We start from the raw sequence: 17,006 nt of genomic DNA, 5'->3' as shown, positions 1-17,006 counted from the left end.
CAGGAGGTATTTGGTGAACAAGGCCTGGCTCTGGGTTCACGGGAACTATTTGTGCTTGCCTGGATTTCCTCACTCCTGCACGCATCCTTGTGGTGTCTGGGGAGCAGACACAATTTGCATTGCTAAACACCCGCTCTGAAGCTCAGTTGATTTTCTTTGGGAGTAGCTCTCCAGTGAGCCAGATACCCTTCTCTCTTTTGTTTTCTTACTGGGACGCCTTCTAGTTATGATTTTTTGCTCTTCCCAAGCATAAGGTTTGGTGTAGGGCACTGGGAGGTACCCTGGGACCAGGGCTGGGTGCAGGACTGCCAAGATGTTTGCTAAGATCTTCTGACCCATCCACCCCTGCCATGATGCCTTTGCACTTGGACCCAGCTGTCCACAGCTGCCGGCACGGGCTGCCCCAGGGACCCCGGTGCTGGTGGGAGCTGGACGTGCTGTGCGTTGGGATACCAGCATGCACTGCCCATTACTAACCATCTCTCTCCTGCTTTCAGAGCTGGCGTACGACCTGGATATGGATGACACCTCTGCAAACAAGCAGCTTCTGAACCAGCAAAGCAAAGACAGTGCCACAGTCCCCAGCAGCGACCCCAGGAGCGTGGCTCCCCGCCTTGGCCCTGCTGCTGCCGTTGCTGTGGTCCTGCTGCTGCTGGGCCATGGGCCGTGAGCAGTGCTGGTGGCATCACTTGGTGTCTCTCCATGCCTTTTTTTAATGAGGAAGACCTTCGGAACCTCTTCTGAAATATATGCACATTTCCAAACACAGTGCAAATGACTTGAGTCGGTTTTATAAAAGAATATGGTATCTTCACACACACAAAAAGCCCCTAAAAAAGCGTTTGTTCATGGTAAACTAGTAAATACGTAACAGTGCTTTTTAAAGATAATCCTGTTTAATATAAGAAGGTTCATATTAAATTGTGTTCCTTGCAGTTTTTGAAGACTGAGGTCTCCCTTGCCGTTAAGTTGAAGACCGTATTTCATCTTGAGTTGTTCGAACGTGCATGGGGTACAGAACACCTACGGTTTATGAAATACTCTCAGCAAATATGAGATGCCTGATCCTAGTTGACTTAATACAGATTTTGTCTGTAGTTCAAGCAGTTTTTGTACTTACTCCAAATTCAATGCTCACCCCTAGGAATCTGACCAGGCACATAACATGGAGGGTGTGTGGAGACAGAGGAGAGAGATGGTCAGACATACAACAGGAGGAAAGATGCTGCAGAAGAGGAGTTGTCGTGGAGATGTGCTCCCGTGGGCATGAAGCACACTTGCATCGTGGCAAGTTGCAGGTGATTTCGCCTTCCAGTCAGGTCATGCGAAGCCATTCAGTGCAGGTTGGCTGGTCCCCACCAGCATCCCTGTGGCCCATGCAATGCCCTGGTTTTATTCTTCAGAGGCAAAGCACCTCCTTTCCCATGGGAAATCTGCAAACACAGCTCCAGCCAAAGGACAGACGGTATGGATGTACATGCCATGCTTTACAGGGAAGAATAAGGAGCACCCAACGCATCGTGCTACGAGGAAGGAAAAGAAAAGGATTTGCAGGAGCCCGAGGCAGATGAGACTCTTACTCACGTGTTTCTTTGCATGTTACTTTACTTAAGCTATCTCTAAAATAAAGATTGGCTGCTCTATAAACAGTGCACTGGAAGTAAGCTCCCGTGTGTGCGAGGTGATGCTCTGCCTTGCTCCTGGAGTGGGTGGCCTGGAAAGGCCAACAATGCCCGGCTTGGGGGCACCATGGAAAGGCTTGGCTTAGTCTGATTAAACGGATGGGCTGGGGCCAGGGAGTGTTTGGTTTGGTTTGGTTCCTGGCCAAAATGGTTACATATTTCTATTTAAGATGCTGCCTTTACTGGAGTGATTATATATGCATATCTTAAGCTGCAGTGTATGCATATACACATGCACACACACACTCACATGCACGTGCTTGCTTTAAATATTTGTGTGCTTCAGTCCTTTTTAAAAGTAACTATGTTTGGGAGAAAGTAGATAAATCTAAACCATGCAATCAGACTGTTTGGAGAGTGGAAACTTAGCCCAGTCTAAGTGGTGGGGCTGACCTTGATCTGAAGCATGGGGAGTGCCTGAAGTGCTTCAGGAGCCGTGGCAGAGGGAGAGCTGGCTGCTCACCCCGCTCCTCTGCCTGGAGATGTTAACTCCCAATTCGCTGCTCCTGATGGAGAGGAGCAGATCTGGGCTAAGCCCCGGCGTGACCTGCTGGTTAACAGTCAGAGATCGTCTGGGTTTCAGACCCCTCGTGTCCCATCCACATCGGGGTGAGCGCTGGGGATGTTTGCGCAGTCCTGGTGCCATACAGGTATTCTTCTAAGTGCTGATTTTTCACGTCCATGCCAGTGAGACATGCATTTGTGTTTTACATGTTCACAAACCGAATTGCAATCCTCTGTTTCTCAGGATCGCTGCTTGCTGGGGAGCCCTCGGGTTGAAGGGGTCTCGGGGCACAGTGGTGACGTGGGGGAGAGGCCTCAGCATTGCTGGCAGAGGCATTTCTTCATCCTCCTGCTGCTTCGCTCTCACATTGGCCCAGCTCTCCCCATCATCCTTGCTCTCCGTGCTGCAGCTGGCTGTGCCCATGAGCCTCTGCTCCACCAAAGGGAATATTTTATTAGAGCCACTTGAATTCCCATCGCTTCTTCCCCTCTGATCGTTTCCTTTCATCCCCCTGGAGCGCCGGGGGTGGGAGCGGGCTTCTGGGTTTGTTTGGAGATGATGTGCTGCCTCTGCCTCGCCAGGTATTGCTGATACCAGTGTGGGGACATTCTTACCTCTAATACCGTGTCGGAGATAATCTGTGTGCTGCTCCTGCCTTAGGTAAGCAGCAGGACAGGATGATGGCACCGGCTCTTCGGCAGTGTGAGTCCTGTGTGCTTTCTTTCTCTCTCAGGGAGGTGGCGCGGGCTGTGCCTTGCTGTGTGTCTCACAAAGCCCGACGGGTTTTCCCGCTCTGCATCACTGCAGCGCGATGCTTCTCAGCAGAAGACCCCTCTGTAGCATGCTGAGCCTGGCTTCCCATTGCACAGGCATGCAGTTTAGCAAAGCTATGCTTGTTGGAGACTTTGTTATGACAAGAGATCACAAAAAAACAGCCTTTGAGCCTGCTACCTGCCAAGTTTATAAAATAACACATTATAACTTGGAAAAAAAGCTGTTGAATTTTCCCCTGCAGTGGGTTTGTGCGCATGTTTTAACAGGCGTTTTGCAAGGGATGCCCTGGCCACCAAGGTGGAATAAAGCTGGTGTTCAGTTTTGGGCAGTGTTTCATTCCCATGTCATGAGAAATAAGGAATAATTGATCCCTGTTTGTTTCTCCACACCACCTCTGCTTACCGTGACCTGTGTTGCTGTAGGATGGGATGTCTCCATCAGGAGATGGGCACTGTCACCTCCCCTGTGCACGTGAACCTGGAGCTTCACGCCATGTCCCAGGGCTTGCAAGTTTAACTGCTAACGCACAGTTGAGATTATTTCAATTTTTCTTTATTATTTTATATATTTATATTAGTATATCTATTAGTAATGAGTGTGCGTATCATATACACGATAATATATTTATATGAGTGGAGGAGGTGCGGAGCTTGAGTTGACGGTAGGTGCCGGGGCAGCGTCTCGGCTGCGCTCACAGCACCATGATAACGTGGCGATGTGGCTCCAGCGCCGGTGGTGGCCTTATCCGGCCAGCCAGGCGTGTGGCCAGAGTCAATATCTGTCTGGTTTTCTGCCAATGAGAAAAGCAGCTCAACAGAGGGATTTAAGTCACGGAGGTGCTTCTGGGAAAGAAGAAGAAAATTGGAAAAAAAATTTTTTTGGATGATTTCTAGCCTTGCAGTGAAACCCAGAGCTGGTCCTGAGCTGTTGCTGACTCTGATCCCTGAGTCTCCATGCGCGGAGCCACGGGCTCGTCGGTGCAGCACGGCTGCCCTCCGCCTGCCAGCGCCGTGTCCCGACGGTGCCTCGTGGGCTCGGCGCCTTGTGCTGGCGCCGGCTAAAGGCCCAGCGACCTTGGGGAAGGTTTCCAGTCTCGGGTGGTTGAGCCCTTACCCCCTGCCAGTTAACCTTGATGCTTCCTGGCTGGTTTTGCAGCTCTCTTTAAACTCCGGTGTCAGCAGCGAGGTGGCCAGGAGCTCAGCACCACACTGCATGCAAAGCCATTGCATCTGCAGGTGGGTTTGCAAGCAGCCTTGGAAAGGTGGCAAAGCCGTCACCTTTCCCTGTGTCTGAGGGTGGTGATGAGATGCAAACATGTGCTTAGCATGTGTAATGTATTTCTATACTAACCATGCATCAAATTATAATTTAAAACCAAAATATTTTTGTTGGATGGGAAGTCCCAGTTCATTAATCAATTGACTAATAGTTTAGTGCCGGAATGGTATAATCTAACGCACTTAACAGCTGCTAGAAACAGCTGGTGCTTACGGCTCGTGCTGTTTTGGGAAGTGAAATCTAGAGTGTCTCGGTTTTGCTTTTCAGGGTGTTTTTCAGAATTGCTCGTTCATCTCTATGAGCAAAGCCCTCAAGCACTCTGGAGCGGCGGCCCAGCAGGGGTGTGGGACTGGATTCACTGGGGCTTCCAACCGAAACAAAATCCCCCTTGCAAGGAGGAAGCAGAGAGCACCAGCCGTGGCTGCAAACATGGCAGATGGAGACGGGGCTGTTCCTGCAGGTTTGTGTAAGGAGGACACGCGTAATCCCATGCTGTCAGGTGTTTTGATTTGCTTTTGAGTGAAAACTGCTGCGTGCTGAGCTATGGGTGCGGCAGGGGAGATGCCACAACCGAGAGGGCAGTTCCTGGCTGCTCCCTGGCTTCGGAGGGTGCTCGGTTGGGGCACAGGCCAGGGTCCTGGCAAGGGGGCATGCTGGGGACTTCTGTGTCAGGAGGGGAGGTGGTGACAGCCTTGCACTGCCTCCTGCCTTGCTTTCTGGCAGCTGCTGGTCTTCGTAGCTCGGGGAGCAGGGGGATGAGCAGGCTGCTGGTGGGAACCAGACACGGGATGGTGCATAAATCTCTAAAGTAACATACAGGAAACCACACAAAGACCTCAAAATGCTCGAAACAGTCCCGTGCGCTGCTGAGATGCCTCCTTCCATCCTTGGAGCATGTAGCTCGGTGGTGGGACTGGACGAGTCCTGCCCTGCAGGCTCTCTAGCTCACCTAAGTTAGCATCTCAGAAACATCATTTGATTCCCAAACATTTGAGTGCCTTGGTGGGATTTTCCCTGACCTTTCCAGCAGCACGGCAGCTTAATGATTGACAAGCGCTGCTAAAGCTTTACCAGATCATGCACTACACGCCCCAGAAGCAGGTGTCTGTTCCCAGAAACCCAGGGATTTTTCAGTGTGAGCTCCACAGCTGGGGGTGACTCAGCTGGGCATCAGCAAAATCAGAAATCCTCCTTGTGTGTTATTTGTTGCTTTAGCAAGGAGCCAGGCATGGAGGTGTTGGGGGGATGAAGTCTGCAGCCAGAGGGGAATGAGGTGAAGCCATCATGCTGGGAGGATGCTCACTGGTCCTCAGCATGGGAATTTGGATTTTCTATTAGGGACACAGTGAAACTCTCCATGTAAAGACAAGGGGTGGGTTTTGTTCAGCTCCAGCATGCAGCTCGCTCATGGGAGCCATTGCTAAGAAGTAAAAGTGGGGGGGAAAAAAAGCAAACCCACAAACAACCCCCTAAATAAGCTTGTCAAAATGTTACTGAAGGACATTCCCTGGAGATGAGGTAACTAAAATTTTGATACAGGCAGATGAAGTGGCCCTGGCATGTTTATACAGTCAGTGAATTTACTGCCTTCAAAAAAAATCAACCAGAAAAGCAGTTGGTATTAATCAAATATAGTTTATTTTGTCAAACATTGTATCCTTTTGAAAATAAACATCTTGGTGTTGTTTTGCTGAGAGCGTGCTAGGATCTGAAGTACACATCCATGCCTCTCGGCTGCAAAGCGCCGTATCCCACAGCCCTTCCCGATGGCTAACAGCATTCCCATGAAAGGCATCGCACCCGGCTCCCTGCAAGGCTCCCCGCGAAACACGTGCCAGCCCTGTGGCCCAAAAGGTTTGGCAAGGAAAAAAAAAATGCTTGGTGCTGTGGGGTTTTTCCTCCTGGGCGCCGTGGGGCGAGGTGGGAGCTAGCGCCGATACCTGTGAGCACTTCATGGGAAAGGGCGGGCCCTGTTATGGACTCTTCAGGGTTATGTCAGATGTTCCTCAGTGGCCACAGGGACAGAGAAGACACCTCCCAAATGCTCCAGCACATTACCAGTGTTGAAAACCAGACTCTTCCATATCAGAAGTACAGATCTAGCCTCAACCTCCCAGTTTAGTGGCTGTCGCTTCCTTTGTAGGAGCCCAGCAGAGACCTCAACAACTCCTTGCAATGAATCAGCACATTTTGGGATCTCTGTCAGCAGTTTTTGTTTGCTTTAGTTGTCCTCTTTGCTGTTTTTATTTCAGTGCGTGAAGATGCTGCGCATCCAGAAAGGAAATCACTGCTGGATCCGAGCAGCGCAACCACACTTTGCATCCAGCTCTTTGCAGGCAAATCACTGAAAAGAAGTTGAAAGCCCACCTGTAGCAGCCTGTATCCCTCCAGTGTCCTATTATATTACTATCCACTATGTTAGCAAATAGGAAAATAAACACGGGCTGGATAGCAAAGCAAGAGGCTGTTTAATTACAGATGTTAAGAAGAATGACGTTTGTGTACATTCCACCCAGAACTGGATTAAAGCGATGACCTTTCCCGTGGTGTGAAATGGGTTTGTTGTGGAGCACAGGCATCTCGTGTCACTTCAACATCTGCCAGACATTTCGTTGCCCCTGTTGTTTATGGTTAACATTGGATGATGTCTCTTGAAGCTGAGTCTCAGCAGCTGACAGCATTTTCTGAGAACTTGTCATCTGGTCTCTATCATCTAGCAAAATTCCCGGTATTGGGTGTATTTGTTCCCATTTGAAGGAAAAACAATGTTTTCCGGAAAAAAAAAAGTAAAGGGAGGATGGTGGCATAAGTGACTCATAATACTGAGCTGAAACCTGCAGAAGGATCCAGGATTTGGCCCAGGGTGCCAGACCCGTGGCATGAGTCACCACTATTGCCTGTCAATGTGTGCGTGATAAACATCTCCCGAGCATGGTAGCTGTGGCAGTGCCACAGAGATATCAGGGCTGGCTTTGCTGTGCACAGCCTCCCCCAACCACCTCAGAGGAGAGGGATGCTATTTCCAGCCCACCAAGATGCAATGTTTCTTGCTTTCTTGCAATCCTTCTAGCAGGACCCTTGCTGCAAGTTGGTATTTACTGTGCCAAGCATGCAATCCGCCAGCTCTTCGCTGTTCTGCTCCTGGTGAGGATGATAAAGCAGGAGAGCAAGGGAAGAAAAGCTTTCACACCAGTATCACCAGCCTTGGTGGTGTGAAATCCCCAGCACAATACTTGCTCATCACCTTGCTGCACATCAGAGCAAGCCCAGGCTGGGCACTGCAACCAGAGTGGCCCATGGAAGCCCTTGCCAGTGCTTCCAGCAGATGCTGGTAGCTCGGAGGGCCAGGCCAGGCAGCAAGGAGCAGGGAGATGCTATCTGGCCAAGGAGCAAAGGCGCTAATTGGCCTGGGTAATTGCAGAGAGGGTCAGACAGAGTCTGCGGGAGGACACTGATTTGGTAACAAATGACTACTGGCAGCAAGGGGGCTGCTCTGTGCCTGTGGCCAGGAGCTCTTTCCTGAATTGCTGCCTCTTATCAACTTACAGCAATAGAAGGATCATGGGGTGGTGCTGCCCTGTGCTCACGCCAGCCAGCGTTCCTTGTTTTGGGGAGCCAGCGACTGGGAGGCACAGGTGCATGGCTCTGAGCTTGATGCATCGAGGTGCTAAGGACTGGGGTATGCAGCAATCCCTGTCTCGGTTCCCCATGGCACTGGGCTGAGGGGCAACATCTGCTGAGTGAGCCTGGGGTGTCCTGGTCCCGGTCCCTGAGGTTATTGGTAGGGACATGATTTGACTCTGGTGTCACTTAGCAGAGCAGCAAGGTATGGGGCAGGGTGCCATGGCTGCCCTCTCACCCATGAAGGTGCTGGGAGCCTCGCAGCTGGGGGGGAGCCGTGGGAGCTTTACAGAGGGTGTATGGGGGCTGTGTTGCAGGTATGCAAGCTGGAGCCTGGAAAAATAGAAATCTGTCCTAAACCTGGAAAAACAGAAACATTCCCTTTTCAGTCCCTCTTCTTGCTTATTTTCCTATCACAAAACACAGAGCCACGTGCCTTCTGGATATGTGACAAGTGCCTTTGGTTGTATCTCCATCACAGCAGAGGGAGGATTTCGGTGCCATCCCAGAGGCTCTGCTGCCCTGCCTGCGGCTGCCGGCCAGCCTGCCTGCCTGCCCAGCTCCCTGGGGCTCAGGCTAAAGGCGCTGCTCCAGCCCTCTGCAACAGAAACCCTCTCCCAGGAGGCTGGTTCACACTTTGCAGCTTGCAGTAAGAGCCACGCTGGAGCCTTTTTGGTGACCCTGTGGTTAGAGATGTGAGAAAAACCCTTGCAGGGGGTGGAGGGGTCAGTGTCTTCATCACGGTCCCACTCTCCTGCCAGTGGCATCTTGCCTGGTTGGACAAGGCAGCTGGGCTGGCCCACACCATTGCAGGCTGCACCTTTCCTTTGCCTCCAGGAGCTCAAGCCCAGCAGTTGCCTTTTGGTAGCTGGCAGCTCTGTAAATTGTCCCCGACCCACAGCTACTGCTGCTTTCTGGCCCAGGTGTAGTCGGCGTGGGAAGGTGTGGAGGGGTCATTCACATGGGGAGGAACCACTGGCTCCCGCGCAAGCTGGGGGTACTGGTGGGGGAGGATGGGACTGTCCTTGCCCTCTCACCACCTTGAGATGCTCCTGCAGAGAGCAAGGGAAACCAAGGCCTGGGGTAGGAAATGGTGACCCCCCTTTTTAAGCCGTGGCAGAGGTAACACCTAGTTGAAAGGCACGAGGCTCCAGCCTCTGCTCCAGCCCACGGTGGTGCTGCTGGGGGGCTGGACCTATCCAGGGGTCCATAATGAAAGGCTGCTTTGGGAAGGAAAATCTTCATCAACCTAGCAGGGATTGCCTTCAGACCCGTGGCGCTCAGGCAGAAAGACCGGATGGGGAAATGAGCTGAGCTGCGCGGGGTAGCTGCGTCCCACAGCTTGGAGACAAATGTTTAGCAGCCGTGTATCTGCTGGTGAAAGAATAAATAGAGACGTGGGTCTTGCACCTTTTAAACACTACATGTCTGCGGACTGTGAATGTGGGGATGGGATTTGCATGCTGCTTTATTTAGTATTATATAAGCTGTGCTGTGTTTACGGAAACCGCCCTGCAGACACCAAATGTGCGACCGCAAAAAAAAAAAAAAGTTTAAAAAAGTTTTTAAAAGAAGGAAAAAAAATAAAGAAAAAAAAGAGAAGTGGAAGTGACCTCTCATTACCAGTGCCCTAGCTCCATCTCTGCAGTGATGCTTGAGGAGAAATTATTGCTGGACCTCCTGCTTCTCCTCATGCTGTTGCTGTGTCACAAGGCTGAAGGATTTCACCACTAATAATTTATGTCCTTCCCAGAGACAAATGGAGAAGCCCACTGAATTTGGGACTAACTTGTCCCCCTGTGGGGCCACAGCTAAGGGGGGTGCAGGTGACAGACACAGGGGAGATGGCAGTGGCTGCTGCAGATGGCATAAGCCAATGTCCCCAGTTCTGGGGGGAAGAGCAGGAGAGGTTTGTGGTGCTTCATCCCACAGTAGTCACAGTCAGCCAAAGTGTTAAACAAGAGTCAAGGGAGAAGCAGGAGTGCTCTGGGAGGTCTCAGCACAGCATGCAGGTAGGGTGTGAGCACTGAGGGAAGGAGGGGACCATGAACAGCTCTGTGTGTGGCTGTTGGATGGCATCAGTGTCACCTCCCTCCGCAGAGACCGCCACAAGAGTCACTCACTCCTGGGGAGAAAGAGAGCCCTTGTATGTGACGGCATGATAATAATAACCATAATAATAATAATAATAATAATAATAAACAACTGCTCTGTAGCTCATCTTGCACACTCACTCAAACCTCTGTGTGGTTCCTCTGCTGCTCGCTTGAAACTTTTTTTTACAGCCTTTAAAGAATGATCATTTTAGGCAAGATATAGATAATTTAATTATTTTTAAGGAGACTGATCCCACTGCCTGATGAGCTGCCAGACCCCACCTCTGGCAACTGTCTGGCAGAAGCCCCAGGCCATTGTGACCTTGACCTGCTAATGCAATCTCTAAAGGAGTAACTCAAGGTCCTCATGTTCCTGTCTGTGGGATAAGTGGATTCCCCGACTGCTGTTGGGATGGCTTTTACCACTTCTTTTACACAGCCTCACATGGCATTTTGGTTAACACTATGCTGTTTGCTCTTGATCTTATTCCTGACAGCGTGGGATGGGTGTGCGGATGGTTTGCAGGGCTGCCTGGAGCGCCTGGCCGGGACTCACTCCTGAGCCCCCCCTTGTTCCCATTATCCCTGTGAAACCCAAGGGAGAGCCAGCTGCGTATGCAGGGGCAGCCACAGCTCAGGCAATAAAATCGCTGCTACCTGGGGTGCAAAGAAAGGTCAGAGCGAGCCATTGCCAGCGTGTTTTTCGGAGGGTGCCTGGTGCACGCGGGAGAGCTGAGGGGGTGCTTCCTCGACGCATCAGTCTGGCCAAACCTGCTCTGCCCCTTTCAGGGGGGGTCTCTGCCACAAGTGCTGCTTGTCCCTGGGGAGTGTTTGGCCAAGGGATTTGTGCGGTTTGTGGTGCTTCATCCCACAGTAGTCACAGTTAGCCAAAGTGTTAAACAAAAATTAATTTGCTCGGTGTTCCCGAGTGTGACGAGCACTGAGGTGCTCACCTGGTGTGGCAGGTGCTAATGCTTCACCCCCCGGTCATTTTTCAGCACTTGCTTTCCCGTCAGCCTCCTCCTTTCCATGGTGCCCTGGGCAGGTACGCACCAACACTAATTTCCAGGCTAATTAAAACCTTCATTTTTATATTTTTTCCACTTGAATGTGCTCCTCTGAGCAAGGCCAGATGCTCTTGCTTTTGAAGCATGCTTCTGTTGGGGGTGAGAACATCCCCCAGCCCCAGTGTTGCTATCATGGAGTTGCTATCATGGGGAAACAGCTCATTGCACCAAACAATGGAGGGGTGCTGAGGCAGGAGGGGTAGCTGGTAAAGCAGCCCTGCTTCACCTCACCTTCGGTGAGCCCGTTTTGGGAGCAGGCTGCCTCCGCAGCCCATCCAGCTGCAGGCTGGGCACACTGTGGAGAGGAGGGCAAGCTTGCAGGGCTGGGGATGGAGAGGAAGGGACATGGCCTGAGGGAGAGGTGGGACACAGCGGGGCACAGCGGGGCAGGGGTGATGGTGGGGTTTGGGGCGTGTGACAGCTCGCCTCCAGTGTCCAAGCTGAGCCTCCTGTGTGCACAACCCATCTCTGGCAAGACACAGGCAGTAGCTGCACTGTGTCCCTGTGGCAGAGGAGCCCATCCTGAGCCGGGTCCTGCAGTCGAGATGTGGCTTAAGTGACTCGGGAGTGTGTCTATGTCTCTGGGACATGTGTGCTGGCTTACAGGCTCTGGAAAAAACCACCCACAGGAGCCGGTGTCATTGTAAATGTCATGGTATCGTCATCCCAGCAGTGTATGAGCTGGTGAATGAGGCTCCAAGGCAGCCAGGCCTGCCTTAGAAACCAAATTAAATTTAAAAGAATTTTTAAATTAAGAAATAATTAATTTTGAGTTCCATTCCTGCCATCTGGTTTTGCATGTTTTGGGTGTGAGTTTTCAGTTTTCCCACTGCAGCCGTGGGACTTGAAAAAAAAAACCCTCTTTAAAGAGCTGAGACAACAATTTCAAGTGCTGGGCACTTAACATTAAGTGTTGTGAAACCTAAATTGTAAGAGCTCAGCACCTCTGAGGTTACTTTCAGACCTGTGTCGCTGAAGAGGAGCGAGCACACAGCTACCTGATGCTTCGCTTTCTCAACCGAAACAAAGATGTTGTAAGTCAGAATGAAATTTTCCATGGGGAACTTTTGCTCCGTCATTAATACAAAAAACTGCTGAATGGTTTTTTCCCCTCGTACAAGAGCCTGTGGTGAGCATCTGTACCACGGGCTCCGTGGGGGCTGGTTGTTTTGGGGGGAGCAGGATGGTGTTGCAAGGAGGAGAGATGACGGTTTTGCACGCAGGCACTTTCAGAACAGAGACATGGGTGCAGCTCGGAGGTGAGATCCCTGGACCTGCCATTTTGGACCGAGGTGGAGCCAAGGGGGTGCAAATCATGGCTTTAACACCCACCAGGATGCCACATCCCCCAGCAAAGGGCTGTGCGGCTGCTGTTCTGCAGACTCATCACCCCCCAAAGTTACTCCCCAGGGGAAGGGGACGTGGGGCAGTGCCCAGCCCCACACTGGTCATCCTGGGGGGGTTCTCATCCTCTGCACTGGGGATGCTGAGCACTGCTCCCACGTGGACTCTGGAAAGAGGAGGTGAGAAAAGTCCTTTCTTCTCCTCCTTCCTTTTTTTTTTTTTTCCATTTCATGCCCTTTTTTCTTTTCTTTTATTTTTTTTTTGCCTCATCCTGTCCTGGATGTGACTGGAGGCCGTTGGCTCTCCCAACCCACGGGCTGGACTTCCAGGGGATGGAAGCGTGCGGGGCAGCCGGCCTCGCCACACAGCCCTCGGTGCCTCCGCGGCGGGGACAGCCGGGGCAGCACATCAAAGGGGCAGTGGCTGCTCCCACCATCCCCATCTCGTGTGGGGCACGCTCCTGGCCCTGTGGCGCGGGACCACCCACGCCGCCCCGCACATCAATCAGCCCCGGCTGAATCTCGCCACTGGCCACCTCCCCGACCCCGCTATCTCCCTCCTTTTCCCCTGGGATTCAAGTGCAAATGCCTCGGGGCCATGGGATGTGCAGCCCCTGGCACCGGCTGGCCTCAGCCCTCGATGTTTCCCCGGGCTGGTGTGGGATCTCCCTCCAGCTGCGAGACCGCTGGGTCCCAGCTGATTTACAGCAGGAAACATTGACCTGCAGGGTAACGAATGGCTGAATTTTTTTTTTTTCTTTTTTTTCCTTTTTTCCCTCCTGATCAGCCATTGCAATAAAATGACTTTCATTTTTTTCCCCCCCCTTTCTCCCCAATCTATGCCCAAACCGCAATATCGGTTAAAAATATCATCTGTGAAAAGAAAAGGCAAATAAATGAGCACATCAAAGCCAGCTGCCTGGGGCCGTTCTGTTGGGAGCAGAAATAGGGCTAGGCCCTGGGCCCATTATCTTGCTGATATCTAATGCCACCACTTCAGAGTGTGAGAATGGAGCCTTTTTTTTCCGCAGCCGAGCGTACTGGCCCCGCTGGTGTTTGGGAGCACAAAGGCCGCCATCCACCCCAGCTCTCGAGACAGACTGTTGACATGTTGCTCTCAGATTTCATTCCTGAAAATCTGGAACTTTATGCTGAACAAATAACATGATCTTTTTCCTTCATCTGGAAAGGATAAAAACAATTGCTGGCACTTGGAGCAGATCGCTCTTTCTTTTCCTCCCTCCCAGCTTTCCTCACAAGCCCCGACTCGCTACCCGCAAGTCACAACTCGCATATTTTCATGTGAAAACTTTAAACCACGGGGGGTGAGGGGCAAGAGCAGAGTGGAATGAAAAAAGAAGATTAAAAAAGAGGATTGCAAGCAGCACTGATATAACCATGAACGTCTGGCAGCCCGCGTGCCGCCCTGGTCCCGCAGCACATCCCTGCTGTGGGATGATGGGTGGTGCTCTGCTTTGCCCATTCAAGGGCTGGGACAGTGGGGAGGGTTGTATCCTACGGGACCCACATTTTGCCCTCTGATGGGTATCACACCTGGGATGGGGACACGAGCTGTGGCCATTTTGGTCCAAGGCAAAGTCTGGCAAGTCCTTCTCAAATAGCGGGACTTGAGTTGGTACTCGTCCCGTGCCCTGTTCTCCTGGGCTGCCCCTTTGTTGGTTTTGTTTTCATCATGGCACTGTTGGGGAGAGGAGCTGCATCAGCTGGCCCAGCCAACCCGGTGAGCCCGAGGGCAGGCAGTGTGTGCACTGCCAATACCTCCTGCCTGCAGCAGTGGTCATTTTAAGCAGGTTTTGTTTCCTTTCACCTGTGTAACATTTTCCACTCGGTGTTTACGAATTCTTTTGAAATAGCCTTTAAACAGAATGAAGAGAGTGCTTGGGGGTAAAAAAAAAAAATCATTATTTTATCATTATTTATTTTTATTTATCATTATTTTATTGATACTGAAGCCCAGTACAGAATAGGACTGGGACAAGTCCTGCTCAGAACCGATGCTCCCCCTGCTCTCTTTTGACCCATTTTGCTTCCGGCAGCCCAGGTGATATTAAAGTGGTTAGTCACTTCTGCTCTCCTCTGCTAACGAAATCCTCAAAGGCGCTGATGCGCATCCCTGCTGTAACAGGGCAGATGTCTGCAAATGAAGCGCTTGCTGGACCGGTGCCCAGGTAGAAGCGCTTTGAGGGGAATGAAAGGCCCTAGATGAAGTGCTGGGTGCAGTAATTAGGATCTCTGGAGCTCCCCTTGGCAAGCTCACACTGATCTTTCCAAGTTCTAAGAAGCCAACTTTGATGTCTCTGCTGACCATCATGGTGCAGCTCCATCCCTGGACAACCACAGCTTGACGCGGAGCACAGAACCAGTGCTGCTGGTGGAAACCAGCCTCGTGCCCAGAGGGAGCAACTGCCATCAACGGTGATGCCTGGCTTCAGAGGGGACTGGGACACTCTTGCTGACAACTGCAGAGCAATGGACTCCCTCTTCCCCTGGCTCTGCTCCGTGGGTTTTTAGCTGGCACGAGGCAGTTAGGTAATACATAGGTATTACTCATTTTTAAGCAGTGCCAACTGGCTGAGTTATCTGCTGCTCTGAACATGCCTCTTCCCCTCTCTCTCCTTTCCATGATAGGAGATTATTTCCTGCTGCTCCAGACAGCGCTTGGGGTTGTTTCCCTCTGCCCCAGGTCCACAGGGACTGAGGCCACACAGCCGGCGGGGCCACTGACAGCATCCAGGGCCATCTCCAGCCATGCTGTGCTGGCCACATGGGCCAAGAGCTCTGAGCTCTGCCAAGAGCGGGGTATGTTTTCTCCATGTACAGGAGATAGGAGAAAAAAAAAAAAAAAACCCGGCTTGAATCATGGCCAGGGAGGCTTAGATTAGCCGTTAAGAAATGCTTTTGTGCAATAAGATCCCGAGTCGGTAGCTGGGACAGGCTGTGCAGTCTTGGTCAAGGAGGGATTTTGAGAACAGAGAGGGAGAGGACAGCTTGAGGTCAGACCTGCCAGGCCAGCAAAGGAGGTATCAGGTATCTGAGGCTTTTTCCAGTCCTAATCTCTGCAGCTCCGGGGTTTTGTGAACCCCACAGCTGGGTGATGTGTTTATCTGTGGACCAGGAGACTGCACATTTAACAACCCGAGCGGGCAGGCTGGAGTGTGTGTCCTGGCTGTGCCACTGCTCACAGACCTCGCTCTGACCCTGCCCCCAGCGCCCACCCTGTGCCAGCCTGGCACCGGCACCAAACCAACTCTTAGAAGGGGAAAAAAAGGAAAAAAATTAGCCCAGGTGGTGATGCCTGCCATAAATATAGGCCAGAGCACCCGGGGGAGGGCTAAGCAAGGGATTATCACTTGGAAGGGATGGAAATGTGAAAGTGACTCCTGGCCTTGTTTCCTCTGTCATCCCCAAATTATGCTTTCACCTTCCCTGCCCTCCAACTGCTGCTCCCCCTCCACCCACCCCACCCCACCCCATGCACTCCCCCTCCCCCCCCTTCATATCTATAGGAAGATTATATGAGTGTGGATGGAGAATTAAACATCATGGCTGTAATTCACACTGAGAAAGGCCTGGGTGAGGCAGACGCAGGGTCCCATCCTGCCACCCAACCTCCTCGGTGGCAGCCAGGCATGGGGAGGATGGGGACATATCCCCGGGGATGCTGGGCTGTGGGAAAGGGTGCGGGTGAGTCAGTGTGGATCCAGGATGCCAGCCCCGGTGCCAGCACTGGTCCGGTGAGCCACGTGGTGGCCATCAGGGAGACACAGCCCGGGGACTCTCTTTGCATCCCTGCGATGGGGGAGCCAGGAGGAGGAAGCCGTGGCCAGCTCTGGAGCAATGGTGACTGACGTTCGCTTGCCGGGAATCTGTTGGGGAATATTTTTATCCGCTGGGTGTGAGTGTGCTACACGTCAGAGCCATCTGCCACACAGTCATTTTTGGGAGAGCTGGGAAGTGCAGGCATGAAAATCTGTGAAAGTGAGTGCATTCCTGTGCCCTTCAAAGCTGTGTGTCCCCAAGTCTCCTCCCTGTAGTGTCTGGGGACAGAGCTGGGACGACTTCTTGTCCTGCTGGGGGAGAGACAAGCTCTTGCATTCCCTAAAATGGAGATGGTCTTGAGCTCTGCACAGCAAGCCCCATGCACTGCAGGCTGGTTGGGACACGGGAAGCTGAGTGACACCCTTGCAGCAGCCTTGCTGCACACCCAGTCCGCGCCTCCCATCCTCTTAGCATCTTTCTGTCTTGTTTCAGTGTGCACAGCACCTTGCACCTGGCCGGCATCACCCTGCAGAAGGCAATGAGAAGCTAACCCACCCCTTACCCCAGAGCTGAGCCGTTGCTGCGGAAGGTTTCTGTTTGCTGGACGGGGTGAAGGAGCCTTAGGATAAAAATAAGTGATAAAAATAAATGGAGACATCAGCCCATGCCGAAACACCGGATCTGCTTGCCCTAAAATATCAGGCCGTTGACATTCGAAACCCAGATTCAAAGCGTCATTTTGCAACTAGCAGAATCCCCCCATCCTTGTGACAGATGCCCTGGATTAAACACTCTCCGAATTTGTGGTATCTGGGGTTTTATCAAAGGAGACTGTTTCCACTCGAGCCTCCCTCGTTCCA

The 17,006-nt window shown here is 51.9% G+C and overlaps 1 protein-coding gene across 1 annotated transcript in view; it reads left to right on the top strand.

Annotated features, from left to right (window-relative positions):
* The window catches only part of GPC3 (glypican 3), a 153,497-nt gene extending 151,845 nt beyond the window's left edge, over window positions 1-1,652 (top strand). The window contains exon 8 of the mRNA XM_074834700.1: window positions 498-1,652. Within this exon, the coding sequence (XP_074690801.1) occupies window positions 498-670 (173 nt within the window). The 3' untranslated portion in view covers window positions 671-1,652. The remainder of the gene's footprint in view (window positions 1-497) is intronic.
* Window positions 1,653-17,006: the final 15,354 nt, after the last annotated feature.

This window comes from Strix aluco, chromosome 10, assembly GCF_031877795.1.
Source record: "Strix aluco isolate bStrAlu1 chromosome 10, bStrAlu1.hap1, whole genome shotgun sequence".
In the NCBI taxonomy this organism is placed as follows: Eukaryota; Metazoa; Chordata; class Aves; order Strigiformes; family Strigidae; genus Strix; species Strix aluco.
The sequence above is the reverse complement of the archived record's forward strand: the minus strand, read 5'-3'. Positions and strand labels throughout refer to the sequence as shown.